The sequence below is a fragment of the Mixophyes fleayi genome, chromosome 8, assembly GCF_038048845.1.
Source record: "Mixophyes fleayi isolate aMixFle1 chromosome 8, aMixFle1.hap1, whole genome shotgun sequence".
In the NCBI taxonomy this organism is placed as follows: domain Eukaryota; kingdom Metazoa; phylum Chordata; class Amphibia; order Anura; family Limnodynastidae; genus Mixophyes; species Mixophyes fleayi.
Genome location: NC_134409.1, coordinates 44459268 through 44486971, shown reverse-complemented (window position 1 = coordinate 44486971; position 27704 = coordinate 44459268). Strand labels below are relative to the sequence as shown.

Genomic DNA, 27704 nt, shown 5'->3' with positions numbered 1-27704 from the left:
GTAGGTGATTCGGAAGGGTTGGATGACTATAAGCAACATCAGCATTATGAAAGGAGGGTCCAAGGACTATTGGTTTATTCTAACTGCAGAAAGCCTTTCCTGGTATAAAGATGATGAGGTAAGTGGAATCCTGAGTAATTGAACATGCAAAAACGCTGGTCATCCTGGTGAATTGTTTTGCTAGAATTCATCATGTTTGTTTTTCTGGTATTTGCATACGTAGTTATAGGTGAACTACAGTGTCCTTTCAGTTTTTTGGGACAGGCCCTCTCTCCCCAGGGGACTACGTAATTGCAGAGATATTCATCCACGGTCAACCCAAGAATCATATTTTGTTCATGCTGCAGTGTGTAGGCTTGTGCCGGTTGTCAGAAGGCACCTTATTGAATGATCCACAGCATTCAGAGGTTTGACAAGTGAAGTGTGCCCCAACAATAGGTGTAAGCCCCACTTATTTTTCCAGTTGCTGTAGCCTTGAATACAAGTGTGCCAGGGCTGAATAACTCAAGGTCTACAGAGAATCCAGTGGCTGTGCTAGTTGGGCTAATATAGGGTTATCCCATAATAAATAATGGAGACTTAATTTCTTTTTAAACTTTAGATTTATTGCCTTATAGCAATCACAATTGCAATGCAATTAAAAACAAAATGGAACATTTCTTGTGTATAGCTTTTCTCCATCTGCACTTTGCTTGGATTGACATCTTGGATATTTTTCAATAATCTGGACCACAGACAATAATTAATACTGTCGTATTTTGATCTACTTAGTTTCTGCAACTTTATTTTCCCCTGTCCCTTCCAGCACAGCCACACTATGACGCGTTTTAGTACATGAAAGGGCCATACATCTTTGGAGGAAATCAGCAGTACATTTTTGTACTTGAGATCATAACTAGATAGTTACATTTACTTTTAGCATTTATGACGTTTAAATTTAGCATGGAGAACAGACACGTCTGTACGCACTGTGTTAGCCACTTTCCTCAGAAATATGTAGACCTAAGCCAAAACTGCTTTGATTGTTTGAAATGACATATGCTGTTTCCAGACACGTGGACATTCCTTTGTCTACTTCATGCCTGGTTTTGCTGCTACCTGATAGAGATTGTAAATAGAGGCAAAATATTTTAGATCAACTACTTTTCTCCCGTTCACAACCACCAGCTTTATTCTGTATGCTTTGATTACTTTACCTGTATTATGGTTTTATGTTCCACATCCCATGTGCACAGCAATATATTTTATATGTATACATGCATGGCAAGTATTCTCAAAATAGCAAAAAAGAAAAAACCTTTCATGCTTCCAATCATATGGGTTCCATTAAATCTCTTCCAAAAATGTCCTCTTTAAAAACAGTAGATTCACCATTAATATTAATGACAGTTGAATTTCCGTCTCACATTTATATTGGTAGAAGGCCAAATAAAGAAAACTTATTGATAGAGCAGACATTGGATTACCCCCACCAACTATTTCTCGCAGTGTTACATATTTTTAGCTGCTATTAACATACCAAAAGTTTATGCAGTATAACTTTTTAATATAGACTCACAATATAGTTTGTGCAAAATACAGTATATTACTTCTTAAGGAAAAGTTATTAGAAATTTTCAGTGGTATGCATGTAGTTATGTAATTTTGAAAGGTGCCTAGTGCTTTTCTCACCTCATCATATGAATAAACATTCATATGATGAGATGACAAAAGCACTAGGCACCGTTCAAAATGACAAGGAACAAACAATGCATAGCAAGACAATCAGAAAGAAAATTATGGCTAAGATCCCTTCCCAAAGTACTTACAATTTTAATGGGCTACACTGAACATACAGCCAGCAAGATTAAATATTGGCACTGCAAGTGAGGCACACACAGTAATGTAAGATATGGTAAATATAATTTTTAGGACTCTAACATAAATCATTTCAGCACATACTGGAAACGTGGTTTAGAGAATTTGCTTGTTAAAGTCATGTTAATTAAGTGACCATCATTTTATTAGCAAAGATGTCCGTAGTGGACACTGACATTTTAGTAAGAACAACCCAAACTATTTGACCAGGAAAACGTAGCTCACAGAAAGAGCAACAAGTTGTATTATTTTTTATTTTTAGTCTTTTCAATGCCGTGACCTTTTTTTTTTTAGCATGATATGTGTGCGATCTTTGTTAATGAAAGAGGAAGTTGTCCGTTTCCATTCCAAGTTCTTTTCCTATTCTCCAGAGACCTGATAGTGTGACTTCTAAAAAGTTAGGGGCTAACATTTTCTGGCAACCAGTAAACATCAGAAAGCACCCGGTGATAATGTGTTGACTGCTTGTTTGTCTGGCATGATGATGAACGTTCAGCTACTCATCAGAAAATTAAAATTGTGCATGTCCGATTCTCAAATCAGTTCTCAATTAAAGACCATCACAAGCACATTTTCCTGGATATCTCATGATTGTAGGACAATACAGCTTACATATATCGAACAGAAATGCAGAAACTCTAGTATTTTAAGTAGTTATTTGTCTTGATGTATAAAAAGGAGATTTTATATCAATGAATAGTGCTTTTGAGATGCATAACATGGTTGCAATTATTGTAATTTGGAACTGATATTTGGTTACTCTACATTATATTGTATTATATATTTACATAAATGGCCAGTGCCACAAAGGTTGGATTTTTTGCCAGTGATAGTACATATAGTATATAAGCTGCAGCTGAGTTAAGCTCTGTGTTGTTCTTTTTATTGTATCTTTTTCTGTCTAGAATGTTTGTGTTTTTTATATACAGTACAGTAAAATAAAGTGTATGTTTCAACAAAAGAATAAGGTTTTCCCACTCTAAAATATGCATTAGGCAAGATTTATTTGTAGAATAGAGCTCATTGTTTGTTCAATATGTACTGGCTTAAAAGCCAAACACTAACAAAAATTATTTAGTGTGCCTGGCCAAATTGGATGCGAGAGAAAATTCCTTTTTAATTTCTAAAGGCCACACAGATTATCCCTCCACATTCGCTATGCTATGTTTTTTTTTTTATTAATAGAAAAAAAAAGTATCTGCATATATCTGGAGTACATTTACATGATGTCGTGAGTTTTCCAGTTGGAATTTGAAAATGAGACCATCTGGTGTGTAGCGTTGTTACCCTTTCTGCAAACAGAGGGCCCCCAACGAGCCATGAAAATAAAGGCTCTGTTATCCTTTAGCTGTCGCTCATAGCCCTCACCACTGGAATGAGCCCAATTAGGGAGGCCCTCTGCCTGCTTCAACTTGCTTTCATATGTTAACCTACTCACTGCTGGATAAATATATAGTAAGGATTACAAAACATTACTTTATGTGGACAACTGAATACTTGTTCTAAGATTGACATCAAACAGCTTGCAGATAAACTGCGGGAAAAGGATTTACAATCTTTCATTTCGTTTGATTCATCCTCATTCATTCACTCCTGCATATGCTCACTCATTCATTTATGTAGAATTTCTCACCTGGCATGGACTGATAGGAGATGTTAGATTGTTTTATTGTTTGCAAATTACACTGTTGCATACTGCATAAGTTAGATTACACGTATGTCTGGTAATGAAAATTGTAATTAAATGTTTTGTTGTTGGTCACTGGTTTTGTTTAAAGGTAGGATTCACTAGCTAACTGAGCTGACTTTTAAAATGCAGATAAACGGGTACAATGTACCATAATTTATATACTTTATACTATTATTCATATGTTAAACAATAATGTCATCATATTTGCCTAATGATCTATATTAGTGTCTGTTACTATTATTTTAACATATAAAATATATCTCATCAATGTATACTAAGATGACCATAGTTTCTATTGAATTCAGCTGTTCACAAAATATGTGCAGTCTGTATTCTCATTGGCAAGAATGGCTCCAATGTAGTTTACTATCTGGTCACCTTTACCTTGTAGAACTGTAATTCTTTCACCTATATAACAATTACTTTTAGTTTGTTTTTCCACCATCGAATGCAACTTGGAAAGTATCATTTAATAATGTTTACATTACAGCCAGAAAAATAATACCTAAGAAAGCAGTGCAACAACATAAAAAAAAAATGTGTTTTTATTGTGGAGTCAGCCTCATTATGTCTAGACTATCCAGCTTAGATCTCATGAGACCATATAGGAAAGGCATTAGAACTAATAAAAATGTTAAGTACATATTGTTTTGCAGTTAACAGAATGAAATCATTTCTTGTTGTGTTGTAGTTGCAGCTGATGCTGTGGTACTGTAACTCATGATGTGGTTGCTATAGATTTCCAGAGCTGCGCTGCCATTGGCTGGTAGTCACTCAGGCTGGGTTGTCATGTGACTGCCTGTCTGTGCCTGCTGTACAGGTGAGAGGATGTTCTGCACAGCAAGTGTAGACAGGCAGACACATGACAACTCCTTCCAGCCAATCCCACGATTCCATCCGCACAGGCTGATAAGAGGAAGCCTAAATTTGCATTTTGCAGTTTAAGCTTTTTGCAGTCAATGTGAAAAATGGGGTACACAAGAGGACAGTATGGAAATAAGAACATACAATTGCAATCATTACAGAAGTTTGAAACTGGTAATTACGCTTTATTCTCCATGAAATACATAAAATACAAGCAATCCAATGTTTGAATAATTCCCATCTTCCTTAAATTCACAGAATAAAAAATGACTTTGTTATGCTTAAACCTTTAATTTATACATAAATGTATATCCCATTCAGAGTTATTGAATGTAGATACTTATAGTGCATAAGGAAAAGCTAAAAAAAAAAAAAAATTACTACCACTAGTACATATTGAAAAGATATATAACTCTGGTTTTAACTTTAATTTCATGATTTTAGAACCTCACTGGCTGAGCACAATTACATCTATATTTATCCCTGTCATTTTTGAAACCCTGTGTTCAGATAGGATATTATTAAAGCATTACCTTTTTTTGTTTGATTTAAACACACATTACTGGTATGTACAATATTTGACTCTGAAACCATTACAATAAAGGGATGTTTAGAGCCGATATAGCATGTTACAGGCTTTGTAAAATGGTGTATGAATTAGTGTCGACATTGTTTATGCTAGGTAATTTAAAATAATTATATTCTGATGATTATTAGTTGTTATTCTTATATCTCCTACTTTTCAGGATGTAAAATGTATTTCTTGGTGCATTGTAATTAAACAGCAGGAGTGTTATATATCATTCAGTTTAAGAAAATATTCACTGCAATATACTGGCTGGGTGACATGGATATATAATTTCCAAGTTATATTGCATTATGTTATCTAATATGCAGTTAAATATAAGAAAAAAATAGTTTAGCATAATCTGAAATACTGATTTAGTGTTTGACTAATTTTCTCACATATCTTATCAGCTATATCATAAACTAGCTTAAACATATGTTACAAAATATTTTTAGTTGTGTGGGAAAGCCAATCTTTATGTAGCAAAGATAAGGCCAACATGAAAAATCACTTTTGCAGCAGAAACTAATACAGGAAAGCCTGCATGGAAGCATTAACTATGTTGTTTTTGATAGATGGGGTGAGACTTAAAAATAATGGTTACCATCTCTGTTTCCCATGAGGTTCCACAAAATGTGAAATCTTTTAGTTCACAAAACTGTCAGGATTAAATGAAGTTGAATGTCTGCAGTGACCAATGTATTTCACTCTCTTTTTCCTTTTCTTTTGCCTGTGCGCATTTTCTCCATTCTCGGGGTATACGTTACTTCCCTTACATGACAAAAAGTACTGATAAAAGTACATTAATATTAAAAAAAAGACATTGAATTGAATATGGGGCTTAATGGTGTTGACCATTTGTTATGTATTTCATCTGCTATAGTTTGTTTTATTTAGTGAGAGAACATGAATATATTCATGGGTGAGGTTTGGATTTTAATGTGAAATGCAGGTTACATTATTATGGGCCTAAATTGCATGGATAGTTTGGGTACATTTAGATTCTTTTCCACCTAGTCAATGTGATTATACTAAATACTGTCAGTCCAAATACTGAAACATTTGTGCAAATGTTTATTTATGCAGCCTGTGATTTATTTCTTCTTTGCCCAAGTAAATGTGTTTTTGTCAGCCTTGCGACCTGACCTGTGTGTGGTCTGCCTGCTGTGTAGATAAGAGTAGAATTACCTGAAGTTGTCTTTACTTTGTATAAACATATTTGTAAGGTTCTAGAAGGCCAGCTACAGACAGGAAACTCTTTGGCCCTTGCTAACAGATGGGGAGTAGGTTGAGACATATGGAAGCTTTCTTTTACGTGAAAGCTGACTTCCCATTACATTTACGGGCAAAGTTTAAATGTTGTTTTATACATTTAAACTAAAGTGTACAGGATAAGGAAGATGTATAATGTCTGGTAACTGTGTAACCGTTACTGACGCTTGTTCACCCTTTTACTTATCTGGCTTAGAATTGTTATATAGAACATGATACCTACCTATTTTCCCTTTCAGAGCCTAGGGATCAGTAACAATAAAAATAGGTTGGGGGGAAGCATATTAAATTATATAATTAATATTCAGCACAGTGTTGTGAACTAGAATGTATGTATGTGTATACAACTACCGCTCTTTTTTACCAGAAGGACTTTTAAATTACACATTTATTGGCAAATGTATTTGTGTACTGTTGAAACAAAACTAAACTTATTACTATGCCTTTTTCTTGATATGTGATATCTATAACCATGGCCCATTATTTCTGATGCCCTACTGTGTCTTATATGGGATTTTTCTGTTATTATTTGTACTGTCTAACTTCAGTACCAGTCAGATATAAATTTGTTTATTCATGTTGTATATGAATCGGTTTTATGTGTTTAGGGAACTAGCTTATTTGAAAGCCAGTGAAGTTTTTCAAAATCTGGAAACAGTTTGCTTTTTAAGGACCTCTAAAGTACATCGAAATAACAGGTCACAAAAAAAATTTGAAAATATACTTGAAGTATTTGGAGCACTTTGAATAACACATTATTTTAAAATGGGTAGTTTAGGTGCAGTGAGATCGTGTGCAAAATAATGATGCACAGTAAAATAATTTGTTAACATTTTATATTAAGGAATTTCTCTTAAATGTATAAATCTGTCAGTATTTACTGCAGATAACTTGTGTATATTTAATAAACACTCTTAGCACTGGATTGGACAGTGTTTGGAGTTTATGTATCTGTAAATTAAAATAATACTTTACAGCAACTGTTTATTGGTTAGGTATTTGGTTATATTATATGATCATTTTCTTGTAAGAGGTGAGTTTTACTAGGTCATATTGACAATCACTTCAGGACAGGATTTTATTTTTTTTACTATTTTTACTATTTTTTTACTCTTTATAATAGTTTAATTTGAGTTAACATGAAATATGTTAAATCAAACATATGTTATTGGTGTAGAAATAGTGAGAGCCAAAACTTTTGTTAAATAACATATAATAAATAGGTGAATCATTTGTTTGGTCTACATTTTGTAAACTTATAACAGATACATACATATATATATAGGTTAATTGACTAGTGGAAAAGAAGTATTCTGCAAGAAATACCCTGTAAAAGAACATTTTGTAGCTTTAATTATAACATTACATATGTATCTATTTTAATAAAGGTCTAAGCTAATTTAAAAATATAAATGTCAAACAAAGTGTATTTGAAAGAGCATCAGCAATCAAGATGTAATTATTTCCTTAACAAATTAAGTTTCCTTACCATTTTAAGCAACGCGTGAAATTAAAACACAGTTTTAGACCCTTGTCCAGTGAGTGTTATTTATAAAGAAAACTAAAATACACTTCAGATAATGAAATCATGGGTTAAAAAATCTTAAATGATTGATTTGGTTGAAGGTGTGGTATTTTATTTAGTACAGTTATCAGTCATTCCTTAAACATCAAATGATGGTGTCAGTGTGAAAATAGTACATTTTGCTCTGGGATGGAAATATGTTATCAAAATATATATTAGACTTAAGAGTTTGAATTAGTTATCTGCCTTATGTTAATTATGGTATACTTGTATTTGTTTCTAATATTACATAAAATGGTATTTTTTTTTTAAAATATATATATATATATATATATATATATATATATATATATATATATATATATATAATGTATATATAAAAGCACCATTGTTATTCTAATGCTCTTTCCTAAGCCTATATATTGGTAATTTGGAAGCTCAGTTTTGGCTAATTACTCAATTTGTTGTCTTTTCTTGTCCCTTAATTTAGTTTTTTTCCTATGGGTTGCAGAAAACATTAAGCTCATTAGAAGATGACAAGCAACCAGTGTTATTGTGCTCCCACAGCCCATGACTTGCATTGTATTGCAACACACATAATTTATCTCAGGCCGATTCACTCCTCACTATTTCCCATCTGTTCTCTGACAGCTCTACCATCTCAAAGACATAATAATCCACACAGTTGTCAAACAGTTTATAATAGTAAGAATATTACCCCTTATTCTGCTGTAAAGATTAAATCTAATTTGCTATGTAAAACATATTGTGCCTTTATGTCTTTCAAGTAATTCTTATTAACATTAGAGCTGACCCAGCAGAATTGAGGATTCTCTAACCAAATTCCTTAACATATTTACAATTTACCAATAAATTAGTGCTTATAATATGAACATATATAGTTAAAATGAAGCCTTAAAACGTGTATGTTTTAGAATATGTATTCAGAAAGCAGTAATGATGAATTATATAGTGAAAATTCAATTTTGTGATTAACAGTATAATAAGTACAAAAGCAACACTAAAGCAAGAAACAGCCCAAATTTAACCAGAATAATCCAAGAGATTGACAAAACAAATGTCTGCCCCATTTTATTTTCAGAAATAAATCCCTATTTTTCTAATTAATACTTAATTTACATCCCTGAAAACCAAAATGTGTATGATATGTTGCTATTCGTTGTCCATTAAAGTCATATCTAGTTTCCAGCTGCAACAGATAAGAAGCACGATACTGGTGCTGCAGACTGGCAGACATGCATCTATTTCCAATAGTTTACTGGCCAGGTGTTCTTCCAAAGTTAGGCCTTACCAGTATGTCTTCCCCTGCAACACTGTGGAGTCCTTCTGTCCATTCTTTCCCTCCTTTGCGTGTCCTATTTCCCTATGTGCAAAACCTGCGAAGAGAAACACTTCACATGAAAAGCTTGAAAGGAGGAACACTAAGTCACCTTTCCATGGCACCAGCAACCTGTGTCCCCCCTTTAATCCATGTCGATGCTGTCCCATGCCCAGTCTAACCAATGTGCAGACTACTGTACAACAGCATTGTCCTGAACAGGTAGTCTGAACACTGGGGCGACGGAGCAGGCTTTCTCCGGAACACAAATTTCTCGCTTTTTTGTTTTTGTCAAAATCCTGTTTTCAGTCTTCATTGGTATTTTTTTTCCCATTTACTGGTTTTGCCCACTGGTTGAACAGCAAAGTCCTTTTTTTTTGTTTGGGACCCCTCAACTTCTACCAGCCTTGACACACAAAGTCACAGAAAATGTTCTGATTCCCAGTCTTGACGTGGCACATTTGCAGCAGACTGGGGATCTGGCAATGAATTTAGGACCAGGAAAAGGGGGAGGGCAGGGCCTAAGAGTCCATATATGGGATGATGTCACCCTTGGGAGGTTTTGGGTATGCACTGTGCTAGAGGAGAGACAGCTAGAGTTGCTCGTGCTAAAGACATAGGTCTGTGTATAAAACGGTACCAGATGTTTTAGTGTAATGTTAAGCAGTCATTTCATCTTCAAGCCAGTTTTTTTTTTTCCTTGAGCTAGGCAGGAAGTGGGCCCCAGAATGGAAAAGCTGTGTTAAAAAAATAAATATATAAATCCTATCTGTAGTTAAAGTGCAGCCAACTGAAAGTGAAGGGATATGACCCTTTCATTTTACATTGTTTTAAAAGAATATGACAGGAAGAAATACCAATCAATTCATTTGTATGTTACATAAGCTATCCAGCGAAGTGAAGTTGTATTACACATTATCTTGTATAAACTGCCTGCACTGAATGAGTTAAGCACTTCTCCGTGTGTTCCTGTTTTATCTTGGGGAGGAATACCATGTCTCCTTTTTCACGTCATCCTTTTTCCTCTAGTCTTGCAATTGCCAGCAATGTGTAGGCTGCTCTGCTAGACCTGAGCAGTAATTATAGCCACTTCCTGAAAGTGAAGCCCCCATGATAAGTCTGGAGAAATGGTCTTTGTCATGGCCTCCACATGAGTAATTGATTCCACATGTGGCTTCCCTGCTCTGTCTCCCCCCCCCCCCCCTTATTTTATCCTCTAGCTGTTTAGGCTAGCTGATGGCCAAATAGCTTTCTCTAGATGAAGACCCTAAAAAAGCATTCAATATTTTTCTGTAGCCTTCCCCATTAAATAAATGGTTCCAGTTTCTTAATAAATTGTTTCTGGTGCTAGAAAGATATTGTGTGCTTCACTTTGCAGTTTCAACTATGACTTGTCTGGACTAGTTTGTTTTGTAAAGTCAGTTTTGCCAAGCCAGTAAATGGACAGGAGTAAAATGAACTCACTAAGACTTTTTTTTGTCTGTACAGTATTACAATAGATACCAGACCACTATATATTTTCGGAACTTTAACTTCAACAAAGTATCAATATGGTTTTTTTTGTCAATTTTGCCAGCCCCCACTATTGAAAAAGTATCCGATTTTTTTCACACATGTGTCAAAACGTTATGCGTCTAAAAGGTATTTGTAAAAACAACAACAACAAAGAACAGTGATGGGCAACAGCTGACTTGAGGGCCGCCAGCAGCCTGTCATGCCTTCAGCTGTGACCCCCAGCTTCTTCCTACACTTGTCGACCCCAGCTCTTCTTCTGTGCTTCAGGCCCCACTGAGCTTCACCCATGGACCCAGCTCTTATTAAATAAATGAGTGGAAAAGCTGAGCGGTGCTTTAGGGAAGTGGAAGGTCTGAGATGCCTTTGAAGTAAATGGGGTTCTAAAGGACATATGAAGGTGGTTTTTGTGAGTGTGTATCATGAGTAGTCTCTGGGGTGTTTTGGTTTGAGTGGCTTGTGGTGTCTATCCTGAGGACAAGGGGTGTTTCTTTGATTAAATGTATTGTGTTTACTTATTACTGAGAGTAAGGGTAATGTGCTGCACTTTTGCATAGTGCATCAGGTTGCCCATCACTGATATAGGGCTATTAGTTTTGATGTCTTGCAGATTTTATCAAAACTAATACATTTTTGTATGTTTTACATAATGTAAAATAAGGGATATGCAAACAAACCTTTGAAAATTATGTTTTCTAATTTTTTTCCATTACGTTATTTATTTTTCATTTTTCTCTGCTTTATTTAAAGTGTGTTTAATTACAATGTTTCTTTACAATCATATATTGCAGCTGGTAATAAGATTTTCAGACATTTGTATTAATTTTCTGCTCTTTACAATAAGCCGTTTTTACTAAGGGATAACTATTTTAAATAAAAGCAGACCATTGTTGCAACAATGTAGGAAAGTAAAGGTAGTCATTTTGATTGCAGTGAGTAGTGGAGGGAGGGGGAGTTGAGAGCTCTATCATCTTTTCAAAATAAATTGTTACAGTACAACTGAACACTCCAGGCCACACAGCAAAGACTCTTTAATATAACATTATATATATATATATATATATATATATATATATATATATATATATATATATTCAGAATAGTGAATAGCAATCAATTGTAAATTGCCTTATCTTCTGGGGTATATGATTTTTCAATAAACAATAGGTGCATATTTGCTCCTGGACAAACCATGTTGCATTAATTGTTTTGCATGTAGGGGAAATACTGTCTGCTTTTGCATGTAGAGAACAAATGCTCAATAGCCTTATATGTACACTGCAAAGAGTTGAGCTAGGACACGCCCCCTTCCGACTCTAAACTTGTCTGCAAATTTTAATTTTGCCCCACCTTGCAGTATAACACAGTTTTGCCAAAGGGCCAAAGTACAAATTTGCTCCTTTTTTATGCTTTCCTCCTTACTGTAAATGAGGCCCTTAATTTGGTGTTCTCTTGTAAATTTCTTCATTCAATTTTAAAGTGTTGCACAATGGAATGCATAGAAGTCAGCTGGTTCAGAATAGTAGCCAACCATAAGGTAATTTGCAGCAACTATGGTTCATATTAACATCATTATGAGCAAGCAACGATGTGCAACCTCCCTATGTCAAGGTGGTCAGCACAGTGGCACTGTGGTTATCATTGCAGTCTCACTGTATTGGGTCATGGGTTCAATTCCTTCCATGACCCTATCTGTGTGGAGTTTGTATGTTCTTCTCATGTTTAGGTGGGTTTCCTCTGGGTACTCTGGATTCCTCCTACATGTTCCAGCAACATACTGGTAAGTTAATTGGCTTCCGAAAAAAATAAGTGTGTGGTAGAGAATTTAGACTGTAAGCTCCAATTCGTCAGGAACTGATGTGAATGATTCCATAGAATAACAGCTGAGTGCGCCCAAGATAACTGACTCACACTTTGCATCAATATGGTTACAGACATTAATAATGTTAGTAATAGCATGTATTTTAATGCCAGTGGGTAACTTGCCTTAAATAGATATACCTAATAAAGTGGCCGCTTAGGGACTGATTGACTTGAACGTACAGATCAGAGGCATGCAGACGTAGATTAGTTACAGAAATGGCGTGCAAAAATAAGTGTTGAATACCACCTGGAGAACTGCCTATATACAGTAGAATGCATCTCAAGATTTGTGTTTTAGGAAGCCTATTTGTTGCGTCTCCTTAAGAGTGGTGGCAAAGACATATGTTGATGATGATCTTCAGCATATATCTATGCTGTGTATTGAAAAATAAAATTGGTCCGTTCCCTCCAACTTTAAAATAATGGCCTTATCTGTGTGGAGTTTGTATGTTCTCCCTGTGTTTGCGTGGGTTTTCTCCGGGTGCTCCGGTTTCCTCCCACACTCCAAAAACATACTGGTAGGTTAATTGGCTGCTATCAAAATTGACCCTAGTCTCTCCCTCTTTGTCTGTCTGTCTATGTCTGTGTGTGAGTGTGTGTCTATATTAGGGAATTTAGACTGTAAGCTCCAACGGGGCAGGGACTGATGTGAATGAGTTCTCTGTACAGCGCTGCGGAATTAGTGGCGCTATATAAATAAATGATGATGATGATTGTGCTAGTCTGGACTGGTTACCACTAATGAAAGAAAACACCAAGCTGGGCTGGTCACACTATAACAGAGACCTGCAGCGTGAGGCCCCTCTGCCATAGTGTGATACCAGCCCCAGTCTGGTCATCACAGGGCAGAATTCCATATGGGAGTATGACCTGCATAAAACGTGATCCCTTACAGGGCAAACCATAGCACTGTCCAATGGCATAGTAATTTCCCCTCTACATTAACAATAAAAACTGATATGTACCAGACACTAACGAGCTAAACACACACACATTGCTATGTCAATCACAGAACCTTCATTATTTAATGATGCCAGCCCTGCCACAAAAGGACCAGCTGACATCAGGTCAGTAATTCTCTTGTTAAGTGAGAGTGTTGACAAGGACAAGGCTGGAGATCCGTCTGTCATGCTGATTAAGTTAGAATAACAGACTGAAAGCTTTAAAATGAGGGTTGTGCTTGAAATCATTGTTCTTCCTCTGTTAACCATGGTTAGCTGCAAGGAAACACGTGCAGTCATCATTGCTTTGCACCAGAAGGACTTCACACGCAAGGATATTGCTGCTAGTAAGATTTCACCTAAATCAACCATTTATCGGATCATTCAGAACTTCAAGGAGAGAGGTTCAATGGTTGTAAGGAAGGCTTCAGGGTGCCAAAGAACGTCCAGGAAGCGCCAAGACCGTCTCCTAAAGTTGATCCAGCTGCGGGATCGGGGCACCACCAGTGCAGAGTTTGCTCAGGAATGGCAGCAGGCAGTTGTGAGTGCATCTGTGCGCACAGTGAGGCAAAGACTTTTGGAGGATGGCCTGGTGTCAAGAAGGCTAGCAAAGAAGCCACCTCTCTCCAGGAAAAACATCAGGTACAGACTGATATTCTACAATAGGTACAGGAATTGGACTGCTGAGAACTGGAGTAAAGTCAATTTCTCTGATGAATCCCCTTTCAGATTATTTTGGGCATCTGGAAAAATGCTTGTCCAGAGAAGGAAGGGTGAGCTCTACCATCATGTGTCATGCCAACAGTAAAGCATCCAGACACCATTCATGTGAGGGGTTGCTTCTCAGCCAAGGGAGTGGGCTCACTCACAATTTTGCCTAAGAACACAGCCATGAATAAAGAATGGTACCAAAACATCCTCCAAGAGCAACTTCTCCCAACCATCCAAGAAGAGTTTGATGATGAGCAATGCCTTTTCCAGCATGATGGAGCACCTTGCCATAAGGCAAAAATCATAACTAGGTGGCCTGGGGATCAAAACATCAAAATTTTGGGTCCATGGCCAGGAAACTCCTCAGACCTTAATCCCATTGAGAACTTGTGGTCAATCCTCAAGAGGCGGTGGACAAACAAAAACCCATAAATTCTGACAAGCTCCAAGCATTGATTAGGCAAGAATGGGCGGCCATCAGTCAGTATATGGCCCAGATGTTGATTGACAGCATGCCAGGGCGCTTTACAGAGGTCTTCAAAAAGAAGGATCAACTCTTTAAATATTGACTCTTTGCATAAACTTAATGCAATTGTCAATAAAAGCCTTTGACACTTGTGAAATGATTGTAATTTTACTTCAGTATACCATAGCAACATCTGCCAAAAAGGTCTAAAAACACTGAAGCAGCAAACTTTGTGAAAACCAATACTTGTGTCATTCTCAAAACTTTTGGCCATGACTGTACATTGCCACAATTGCCACAAATGGCAGTAGTTGTGAGATACACAGAGAAAATGATCATTTTACTATTCTGTGATGTTACTGCTGTCTACCTGCTGAAGCTGGACAGCAATGTTTAAATAAAATTTATCATAAAAATGTAAGTGTTTTTTATAGTAAGCTTCTTTTTATTTCCATTTTTCAAATCAAGTAATAATCTACAAGCAATTAAAAGTAGGGAGAGATTGGGGAAGATATCCCATCTCATCCTATAAATATCGAACAAGCCCAATTGAATGTTGATAGCATAGTATCGAGTCTGTAGTCAGAAATATTTGTTGCACAGGCCTTTAAGTGGATACAGAGTCAGGCAGCACCATAATTAAACCATTAAAAAAAAGAATTGCTTAAAAAATATGTTATCATAATAAAAAGCACAGAACTGATATTAGAACACTGTACACTGGAAATGTGGCTATGTCTGCTTTCATATTATCATATTGATGCCCACCCAATTATAATACCCTCTCTTGATGTCTAATTATTATAATTTTTGTTCATATACAAGCTATTTTAGGATTCTTGTTAAACACAATTTCTGGAACATGCACATTAAGGGGGGGAATTCAATTGGCTGCGTTACTTGAAAAAGTAACGCAGTCTACGCACTATTACCGCTATTACGGTAATAGTGCGCGTAAATACCGTTATTATGGTAGTTTTAACGCTGGCTTTTTGCTCGCAGCTCCCTGCGCTGCGAGCAAAAAGCCAGCGTTAAAACTACCATAATAACGGTATTTACGCGCACTATTACCGTAATAGCGGGGTTGATATTACCATAATAACGGTAATACGTTTAACGCGGCGGTACTTCGGGGGAATTGAATTCCCCCCTAAAGCGTTCATTTGAATGACCGCATTTGTGTGACTGGGAGATAGCAACAGAAAATGAGAGCCTATGACTGCAGTAATACTCATTACTATTAACAATGTAAATGAACTCTTCATAAGCTGTGTCCAATTATAGGGGTCATCCGTGTTCTAAAATACTTGTGTATCAATGTAAATCATACATGACTGAGAGAGAATCCAAAGAGGGCTGGTAGGAACAGCAGGTAATTGCTGTTTTTGTTTTGGCTGTTGAGGTGTTGCATACCTTAGGATTGCAGCCTGAGTGTGATCACTTAAAGTCCACTCACCTGCAGCTTAATCTGACACCTGCCCTGATTGGCTACTACTGCTTTAAATACTTCAGGTTCAGTGAACCATTGCTGGTTAAAGTGTTTACTCAATTGCTTCTTTGTGCTCCTGTTCCTGTGCTTACTCTGCTTCTGTCTGATACTCAATTTTGACCTGTGACCTGACTTCTCCTGATTGCTGCTTTGATTGACCTTATTGCTTGTGAGCCTGACTGTATATTGCTGCCTAGACTGACCCTTTTGCCTGATGTTTGACTCTGCCTAATGTCTGTGAAGTTACTTCCCAGCTGCAGGATTGTCGTGCCTGCTATCTGCTCCATTTGGCTTTCCTGTGTCAGCTGTAATACACACTCCAGACCTTGCCTCTGCTCTATCCTTTGCACTGTGTTGCTCTCCAGTGCCATCTGCACACAGGCCACTACTGAAATTACATCCATCCTCTAATCTACACTGCCAAGATGTTATACTGGTAGAAGTTGGTATAACATCCTATTGCAACTCAATATATCTGCTAACCTGGTCCAGGTGCATCCTGCATCCCTGTTGCTATAAACATATTGGCTCTGTATTCCCCTATCAAGAACTCTGTGGTGTCCACCTACCTGATTTAAGTTATCGGTACTTAACATTAAGTCCTAGGGACAACCAAGTGCTAGAGAACATATCTGGTTCCAAGGAAACAGGTGGTTGCTAAAGGTGAAGCTCTCATCTACAACAGGTTCTGCTACCTAAACTAGTAGGGTGATTTGTGACAGGGACATGGATTTGTACATATAAAATCCAACAACATAGCCTGTCAGTTTACAGTGCTCTAATATTAAGTATTATGTGCCTTCACGTTGTGTTAATACTTTGCAATCATTTTCTTTTTTTATTCTTATTAGAAATGTTAAAGAACTTAATATTGAATATGTTTAAACATGCTTTTATTGTTTTATTTTATTTTTATGATATAATTTTAAAGAAATAAGTTAAACATAAATAAAAAATATTAGCCCTATTTCTCTAATTCTTGATATCAATTCTACAGAGCTACATGAATCAAGTGTTTATGATAAGGAGGATAATTTTGTCACATTATGTTGTAATGGGGCAACTACTAGTCAATGGATGCTCTTACCAATTCAGCATAATGTAATTCAATTAACTGCCTAATTTAGAGCCTTTTTCAAATCATGCCAATTTAAATATAAGGGAGGGCCTGGCAAGTAAGCCTTGAAAGGTGAGTGAGATGTGGTTAATGACATATGTATATTGTACATGTGGGGAGATTAAGATCCCAATATCTTCATCTCATGGGCATTCCATTTAGGGAAGTTTTGTGCAAATGAGCACTGTGTTCTGTGAGTTATCTAATACATTTGGAAGGAAGTTAAATGCCTTTGTAGTGTACAACTTCATTGGGAAAAATAGTTTTTTATGCTCATTGCCTGAAAATATTTACTTATTGTTTTTATATCTGAGGATGAGCTAGTTAACTTTAGTTTGGATTTTAAGACTATGATAAAAATAAAAGGGGATACTGGATGGAAATGGAGTGGAATGGAGGACTCCATTTAATTTCATCCAAACAGTGTGCAAAGAGTAAAGGGAAAGGACTCATCCCATCATGCTGCCTCTAAGCCCCAATTTCTAAACACCAATTCCAAGAACTCTTATTCAGTCCTATCAAATGCCTTCTCAGCATAAATGGAGAGAAAGAACATCTAGACTAATTATATTCAAAGTTCTCATAGTATTATCATGTATCTCCCCATGTGGAACAAAACCTTGTTTGTTTTATGTGACACAAATGCATTGGTATTAGGCATCAATAAAAGTTTAAAAAAAACCTCTCTAATACAGCAGAAACAACCTGTGTCTCATGTACAAAAATCATAATATATGCCCCAGCGAGGAATAAACCATCAATCAGCATCATCGGTGCAATTGCAAACAGCCAATCTCAAGAGGTTAGCTAGTGCTAGAGATGTCATCATCATTATCATCTGCTATTTACACCTGACCCTGACCACCCACAAATAATATGATTTTCTTTGTGTATATGCATCTCTTTCCTGGTCTGAATCTGTTTGCAATTGCTTGAATACACTCTTACTCTATTCAGTCTACGCTACAATGTCCTGTTCTGTTTTAGTAGTTGCTCAATCTGCATAATATTACATATTTTAAACTTAATTCCCTGCTGTATGAATTTGCCACAAATCACACTATTGTGAGCCTCTCATCTTATCGTAGGTAATATTCTGTTCCTCCAGTGACCCTCTAAGTATGTCTCTACTCTGAGAGTATGTTGGGGTTAAGTTTTCAATCTCGGGACTAACTCCTGGTGTGTCAAAGAATTAATCCAGTTGCCAGGGTGGAATCAAGAAGAAACCAAGCTCAGTCCAGACATAAGTTGAGCTTAAAATAATAACAAGCCAATACACAGGTAATCAAGCCAAGACTTAGTCAAGAGCAGGCTGATTCGGAACTTAGTCACAATAGTAGACGTAGCAAGGCGAGGTCACAAGTACACATCGCAATAATCAGGCAAATTAAACTGCTGAGTTTAAATAATACAGTGCTTCCTCTTATTGGTCATTGATTAGGAACAGGCAAGCTTATTGTATTCAACTAATGACTGTCTCATTGGCAGACCAGTAAAACAGATTCCACTACATGGTAAGATCTCTTAAGAGCAGTACTCTCCCTATCTTTTGTTTTCACACCTCCATATATTATGTTTACATTGTATGTTATTTCATTATTTATGCTCTCTTTTCTCCACTGTCTGGTGCTGATGAGCACTGTGGTGCATTACAGACCAATAACAATAATAATAATCCAGGGTTTGAGACAATGGGGAGTACTGTGTGGTCTTTACAAGGATTAATACATCTTTGAGTATCAATCAGCTGGTCTTCATGTAGTTGTTTCTCAATTGAACTCAATGCTACATATAAAAATATCCAGCGAGGGATTTTGAGCAAGTCTAAAGTCTTTTCTCAGAATTTTATATAAAAGGCTCACAATACTGAGTCCATCAACAATGTGAAATATGGGACCTGTCTACTGTTGGATGTGTATATATTAGCAAATGTGTATGTTTGGTTATTAAATGATTCTTTGGGAAAGCTTTATAATACCTCAGAAATATGACTTGGGAGATTGTGAATTTATGGGTGTTGTAGCACTTGCAAAGGACATTGTTTTGTTACATATTTCAAAAGTGGTCACAAAATATGTATTACTGTGAAAAACAAAGAGTGGACATGTTTGATTATGACTATGTTTAGCTAGACCTCAGTATTTGTATATTATTATATGTGTTTTACATTACATTCTTTTGATCCATTAGTTAAGGCAGCCTGGGGAATTTCATAAACATAATTATATGCAAAATCCATAGGTAATTAGTTATGTATACTACATATACCACAGGGCATTTTTTTTATGGGTTAAGTCTTGTACGTGTGTTTAATAAAATTGAAAATATGTTTTTTATATAAAGTCAGTCACTTTATTGTTCTAATTCTTTTGATTTTCTTATTTTTTGGTTGCTGTGCATGATCATTTTACCTGGATGTATGCTATCCACAATAATAGAGGAATGCATTATATATTGTGCTTTAGAATGAGGTCCTCACCAATGAAAAGATCTGAATTGTGCAATATCCACTAAATTTAGGGTCTGCATTTTATATTTGTCACCACACGGTTATCTGCTTTGTATATGTACCACCTGAGTGTGGTGGGGGGGGGAGGGGTGTCTTTATTGCATATTTGCCATCAAAATGAGTTCTGTGTTTTATTCAATTCACCAAAATGGTGTTTGCCTTGTACAATTGTCAAAAAAGGCTTTTTAATGTATACAGGTGCAAAATGGGCTCTGTGTTTTATACTTTCCATCAAAAAGTCCCTGTTTTTTCATAATGTATAAAGTTTGAACCCATGGGAGTATATATACTAAACTGCGGGTTTGAAAAAGAGGAGATGTTGACTATAGCAACCAATCAGATTCTAGCTGTCATTTTGTTGAATGTACTAAATAAATGATAACTAGAATCTGATTGGTTGCTATAGGCAACATCTCCACTTTTTCAAACCCACAGTCTTAACTTTAGACCTTGTTATCTAAAAATAATAAAACCCTGGAGGAACTCATGTTAGTGTTTGCTTACTAAATTTCACAATATATACAGTGAATAATACATGTAGGTTATGGTGAGGACGGGAATTTGAGCCTGTGTAAACCATGAAGAAACATCTGTTTTAATGAGTTTGTGAACATTCACATTTAACGGAAATGACACATTTTTCTTATGACTGCATGGCTTTCACATTGCTCAGTCAGTAGATTTATATGCAACAAGTTGCTGACCATCAGCAAAAGTAAGTTCACAACGCTCTATTAAGACCAAGCTGAGAATTAGTGGATGTGAGAGAAGAATACATACTTTTCTTTACAAACAATGTCCAATGATAGTTCAGGTCATGCAGGAAAAGGGAAATTAATAAACATAATATTTGCATGATGCATGAAGATGAAAATGAAATGAGTGCCATTATAAGATATAATTTTACACTTACAAGGCTGTGGTGGAAAGAAAGGAAAACATTTAACAAATCTTTAATGACCTAGATATGCATGGGACTTACAAGATAAAATAATTCCAATGATTATTTCACAAGCACATTGCTCTAACATGTAACTGTAAAAAAATAACATTGACTTTGCGCTGGCAGTGATTGGATCTCATTTTAGACTTATGAGACACATTTTGCACTTAGTTGCAATTTGGTTGAAAAGTGCATTTCTAGACAAACACATACAAATAAAACTGCACACATATCAAAGTGCTATATTTAATAAAGGTAATTCCAATGTCCCCTTACTCTTATGATTAATTTGAGCACCCACTGCACTTCCTAAACAAGGGGCTTGTGTGACAAGCAAAAACATTCATAGAGTATATTGTTTTACCTTTTTTAACACAATACACAATAATTCAGACATACTCTGTAGTAACACAAAAGGGCATTAATAATAAATTTTATGTTTGGATTAGTTTATTTTTACATCTTGGCCCTAAACTCATCAAGGGGCCAAGTTTGATCCTCTTTAAGGGATCTAACTTAGTTCTTTTGTATGAGATTGCTTGAATCTCTCTTTCAGCAGTCCTCAAACGCCAATAGGAAATAAAGGTATTTGCTTTTTATCATAGGGGTCACATCTGTGTGCATAGCTTGCATTAAGCAAAATGGAACACCCCGTTCAAAACAGCTCACCCCATTTGGAGGCAGCATGGTGGCACAGTTGTTAGCACTGCTTCTTCACACCGCTGGGGCCATGGGTTTGATATCGACCAGGGCACTATCTGTGTGAAATTTGTATGTTTTCCCCCATGTAATGGATCAAAGCAATACTTTCCATAATGCATGTTTGAGAAATACCCTGTATAATTTTGTAACCAGTGAGACTAGCCTTATAAAATGTGTCAACGACATATATAAGGAATCTATAGAGATAATGGGCCTAAATCATTAGGGATAGTAAGGGGGAAAAAGTAAATTTTCTTCGGGACTAACCATGTAACAATGCAAGGAGTGCAAATTAGTTTATTATTTTGCACATAAGTTAAATACTGGCTGTTCTTTATTTATACACTGAAATTTAAACTAGGACATGCCCTATCCTAATTATAAATATGTCCCCACACTTTAACAGTATTTCCCCCTTCAATGCAACATGGTTTTGGCAAGGTGCAAAGTTTCTCCTTTTGTATGCTTACTTTCCTTAAGGAATCACACCCAATGTGTCTTCACAAGTAATAAATATAATATAATCATGTTTCATATCTACTATATAAATGCCTAGTGGCGTGTGTGTGGAAAAAAAACCAAGCTGCAGCGCCACCTGCTGGGCAGAGTTATACACTGACCTATATATTTCTTGAAGGAGAAGTGACAGTTGGGAGTGGTTGGTGGTTGCCGGGGGTGACAGTGGGGAGTTTTTAACACTTTAAGTAGCTTGATGAAGGATGTGGCGATGAAGATGAAGGATGAGGTGATGGAGAAAAATGATGAGGTGGTGACGTGGACAAAACCACGTTAAAAAAGGGCGCTTGCATCGGGAAGTAACGCTCTTCCCCTGAGGAGGCCTGGGCTAGGCCGAAAATGCATGACAAGAACCTTTTTAACACCTTAAGTAGCTTGATTTGACTAGAATGCATGAGTATCATGCACGGGTTAACTTGTGTGTATATATATATATATATATATATATATATATATATATATATATATATATATATGTGTGTGTGTAAAATATTACCATGTTTAGTGGAATTAATAATATGTTCTAGAAGAGAAGTATAATATTTGTAGAACCCATTATTAGATATGTTCTAAGACAAAGTGCAATAACACTGTTGTAAGAAAAAATTGCATACCAGCACACCTCTTGGCATGATGCCACAGAGGAGGGGGATTGAGCAAGAAAGAACAAAGTTTCAGGTGATGAAATTATCATAAAAATTGTCTGTTTTTTGGGAAAAAGTCTGCTACTGATAAACCATCTAGCCTTTAACCAGACAACAGCTAATATGAAAAGTACATGAGTACATGTAGCTATTGTAATGAAAATCACACCTGATTTACATATATATATAATATAGGCCCAGGCAGTGCCTACAAACTCAGTGTAACCAATTGCACATTACCAAACCCCCACACTGCGTGTACTCAAATGTACCCTCAGAATTTTGCCTACTGTGTCAAACACCTCAATGTATTCCAGTGGGTCAACTTCTCTTTGTATCGCATCCATACATCTTCCGGTGTTTTCCCCCACAGATACAGAATCCCAAGTTCTCACACTTTTGGAAAAGAGTATCATTGAGAGTTGAGGAAAAGAAGAATGGTTTACTATTTATTATGTATTGAGAAGTCCTGGAAAGTGATTGGTCAGCAGACATATTTTTTATGTTATGTGAGTGCTATTGGGACACTAATTGGACACTTTGTATATGAAACTTCACTACTGTGTTTACATTTTGCAAGGGTGTGTCAGGTTAGAGGTTGATTTGACTTTCCCAATATTTTCCTAGTTTTTTTCCACAATTTTACAGATGTGCATAGTTTTGGATTGTTCTTTTTTCAGTGGTGCTATGTTTTCACCTAGGTGTGAAGTGATTTTGTCTATACTATTTTATTATTTTATTTGTGTTATGGGTGTTGATGTTACCCGGAGCGTAGGCAGAGCAGTATCAGTAGATGCTAGAGAAGTTTTTGATTTTGGTTCAAGACATTTGCCTAGGTGTGAAGCTTGTACCCATTTTAGTAGTAACGGTTGTCTGTTTAATCCAAATGCACTCCGCTTTACTCATAAGGCTAACATACTACATCACCTACATGTATGCCAAGTTTATCTTTGTCATAGGCACTCTATATCTAACTAAAAAAATACACCTTCAAAGTAACGTAAGAGTCTACCGATGGATCCAAGAAAGATGGATGCAACTCTCTATTTACCTCATCACATACCTTTGAAAACCATAGAGAGATTCTTAGGCTTTGACCATTTCTATAGGCAGTATATCATGTGGTTTTCCACCATAGCAGAAATTATAATTCCATTAAACAACAAGTGGGATGTATGACATATTTAATATAGAAGGTTGTTTGACAGCAATGTGTCCCTCAGTTGATAGGAGCCGAATGTCAGTACACTGTACTGTTGGGGATAATGCTCTTTCCACTAACTAATCTCTGGCTTCCAACTGCCACATTTTCCTTTCCTCATGGCACTTCCCCTGTTACACACAATCACATGGGTGGACAGTTCAGTGCCTTCTAGAAGATCAGCACACTCATCTCCTGAAATATGTTGTGAGCATTCTGATGACCTGAGTTGCTAGTAAACATGGATTATCCCAGAGAAGCAGGAAATAAATATTTAATACAATAATGTGCTCTGATCCTAATCAAATGCACCTTAAATAGGAGTGAACACAAGAGGCCAAAAGGGTAGAGAGTTGTTTTTCTTAGAAACGGAAGTAATCTCTTGTACTGTGCCATTCCAACCCACTTGCCCTTTATAGTTAAAAGAGGCCTTTAAAGTGTATGCAAGTTCCATTCAAAGTGAAACAGTGTAACTCTTATCTAGTACTTTTTTGCTTGTATTTGTTTGACTGCAGCTCTTTCTTTAAGTCAAGATGGGCAATGCAACTTGCTTAGATTCTTTGCCCAAACACTGTGCTTCATAGTCTGCAAATCCAATGTGTGTTACAACAGTGAAAATGTCCAATTAAATGACTGCCTACTATCATATTTGAATCTCCCACATTTCTTCCAAAACATTGCTTTTTTTACACTGATTTAGGTCATGAGTAGCTTAAAAAAGTAAGGGTATTGGAGTCTTTCTTTCAAATGTCATATAGTGATGGCGCGTGACCATCGCTTTTTGTCACTGTGATGACTTGTTCAAGTGGAATGCAGACGGACTTCTAACTTCTAACTATACACTAGCAGAGCTGTAACACTAACTCTAACTGCAAGCACCAGCTACCTGAGAGAACAAGGACTCTTTGGGACAAATAACAACTGCAAGTATTTGGGTGCTGAAACCCCATTATTTGGAAATTAGTCTATACATAATCAGACTTTGTTGCTTATTTTGGCTTGGACTCAAATACAATTTTTTACCTAATAATTTACCTTTACTATAATATAATGTATGTACATTGACATTCTGTGTTATATTGTAGTGCTCATTTTTACCAATATGTAAATAAATATTTGAAGTATTCATGATTTTGTGACTTTACTTACTATGCCACTTGTGGTTATGTCTTCATGTTTCCGGAGGGATGGATGAGGAACTAGACTCACCCTGGGGCAAGATGCCAATGGATGATCTGGAAATTTCTTCGTCAGCCATGAACCTCATGAGTTCAAAGTATCACAACTTTGGTACATAGACATCATCAGCCGCTGCCCCAGATCTTTTTGAAGCCTTCAACTTATTGAGTTATTTGCTGAACACATTTCGCATGTTTTGGATCTTCCCTCTGACACAATATGCATTTGCCTCTAGATAATGAAGAAGGCTCACTGACCATCACAACATAAGCCCTCAATATCTTCTGCCTGTTGGTATGGTCTTTTGAATTGCATTGCCTTAAGAAAGGATGGAATCTGTAGGCCTTAATGCAATCCTTTTTGTGCTCTACATTTTTCACAGATGCCATGAATAAATTTCTTTCAAAAGATAAAACATGTATTGTAATATTTCCATCCACACAAGTCATATCTAAAGTCAGATGTAATAAAAGTACCTACCTTGCCACAAAAACAATGAAAACCGCTATAGAAATCATGAAATCCGTTTGGAAAATGGCAAAAGGTTGATCAAAAGTCTGAATGCTGAGCCAAAGCAACCACCATGACCGAACACTCACTATGCAGCTGCCGTTATTGGTCCATAACAATTGTTACAAGCCAGGTGTGCAGGAAGAGAAAAAAACAAATAAAGATAGTGGAGGAGGAAGGACAAAAAGGGTTGCAATTGGAAGATGTGAAAAGAGCCAAACCAATGACTCAGAGGGAGATGGAGATGATGGTCAGAATGCTGGACCAACATGACTAGGATTGCAATAAGAAAAAATACAGAAAAATAAATTAAAGAAAGGAAATAAAAATGCAGATGTTGGTTAATATGCTATGAGAAAAACATGGGACAAAAAAAAAGCAAGTTCCAGATACAAAAGCAATGGTCAGATTTGAAGAACAAAGAGCAAGGAAAGTTGAAGAAAATATGAACAAACATTTAAAAAGTGAAAATTAAAACTTGGGATTAAATTAGGAGGAAAACTTGTTGGTTTAGCGGTGTTAGTAATTAACGATAATAATAAGGATTAGTAAAACAGTGCCATATGTTTACAGAAATAAAAATATGTTATCAAGTATCTACATCAACGCAGAAAACAAAAAGCGAAGAAACTATAACCAATGTGGAAATAAAAGAGGAAAATCACAGACAGAGGCATTGCAGAAAGAAAAGAAAAACCTAAAGAAGGTAAATAAAAATCATTACAAATTTAAAAATGAAATGTCTACCCTGAGCCTATATGTGAATATTTGACATCTATATTTCAGTTGGTATGGACCATCACGGCAGCATACCTGGACAAACCCAGGAGGGACATTAGCACAAAGTTATTTCCAGCAGTGTTCAAGGTAAGTGAACGGTAGTAATACCATTAAGTGTTAAAAAACAATGTTGTGGCCCATTTAATCACTAAAATGAACTACATTTTGATTCTGTTCCTTATTTAGATACCATCAATATTTCAGAGGAAAGTTCGGAAGGAGAGAAGTAAGGTCAAACATTAGTTCTCAGGCTTGCGGTGGCGCAACATATGTGGAAGAAAATATGTCAAAGTTGCAAGAATAATTCAATGCATTGAGGGGAAACAGTAAAGATGTTAAAAAAAAATTGGTTCAGCTCAAAAAAAATAATTTTGATTTGTATCACATGTATGAGAAAATACTGCTGCAAGGCTCTAGCCAGCCACAAAGTTACTTTTTCAATATAGTTCTATCATATTAAAATCAGATATAGCATTCAATCTCCCTGTTCACACACCTGTGCTACTGATTCCCTCTGTCTCTGTTAGATCAGCACTTCCTGGTTTGGGTGGTCACATGATTGTGGCTGGGAGGCGGCATATTCTGCAGTGTATATAATGCTCACTCTCACACTCTAACAAAGTCAGAGCAACAGGTTTCCATATCCAGACTGACTCCCTGTTATGCTGTATTGCTGCTGTCCTTGGTTTTTGGTTTTTGTGTAAAAAAACATGTTTATCAAAGGCATACATATAGGATCACAGCAGAGAATACATGTTGTACCCTTTGTACAGCATGTGTACTTGAAATGGTCATATACTGTATGTATGCTATTTTTAAAATTATTATATTGAGATGACAAATAGCTATATGTGGATGCTCTATAGCTTTGATTATTGAGATAGTTATTGTGAGCAGTTCATATATGTAGCTCTTGTTATGTATCAATCATTGAATTCTGTATTCTTGAGAAAATGACGTTTATAAAAATTCTTTGTTGGAAAATAAAAGTATTTGGAAAGAAAATTATGGTTTATTTGGTAGAATTTCTTGATAAAACTGAAATAAAGGCCTACGCAGTTGGCATATCCTTTGGTGCTCATGCAGAGTCTACACAGGTGTACTGACCCTTTGGACTGCATATGTTCATACTGGCCATAATAGGTTATATATTTTAGCTTCAGAGTGGATATCTATAGTGTGCAGATCGATCTGTCTGTCTATCTATCTATCTGTCTGTCTGTCTGTCTGTCTATCTGTCTATCTAATAAGATGGTAGAATAGGCAAATTAACTATACATACAGGTAGATAATGCAGAATTTAGGGAATGGACACAAAGCACATCGATAAATAAATGAGTTTTTGTTGAGAATATGCATTTGTACATGTGTTTACAATTCATAATATATGCACTTGGATACAGGAAAAAATATACCATGCAGAGCATGTAAAAAACGTATATCATTGATTCGCTGTGAAAAGATCACTGTATTTCCATGTGCTTTGTTGTACATTTAGAGAACAGA

At 36.1% G+C, this 27704-nt stretch overlaps 1 protein-coding gene and 1 long non-coding RNA gene across 5 annotated transcripts in view; both read left to right on the top strand.

The window, feature by feature from the left end:
• The window catches only part of DNM3 (dynamin 3), a 399791-nt gene that overhangs the window by 154601 nt on the left and 217486 nt on the right, over nucleotides 1-27704 (top strand). For all 4 annotated transcript variants that reach the window (XM_075182456.1, XM_075182455.1, XM_075182457.1 and 1 more), the window contains exon 16: nucleotides 5-118. In XM_075182456.1, the coding sequence (XP_075038557.1) occupies nucleotides 5-118 (114 nt within the window). The remainder of the gene's footprint in view (nucleotides 1-4; nucleotides 119-27704) is intronic.
• On the top strand, nucleotides 26077-27146 carry LOC142100064 (uncharacterized). Its single transcript, XR_012678682.1, has 3 exons — nucleotides 26077-26124; nucleotides 26205-26285; nucleotides 26385-27146. It is a non-coding gene; the product is annotated as an uncharacterized LOC142100064 (long non-coding RNA).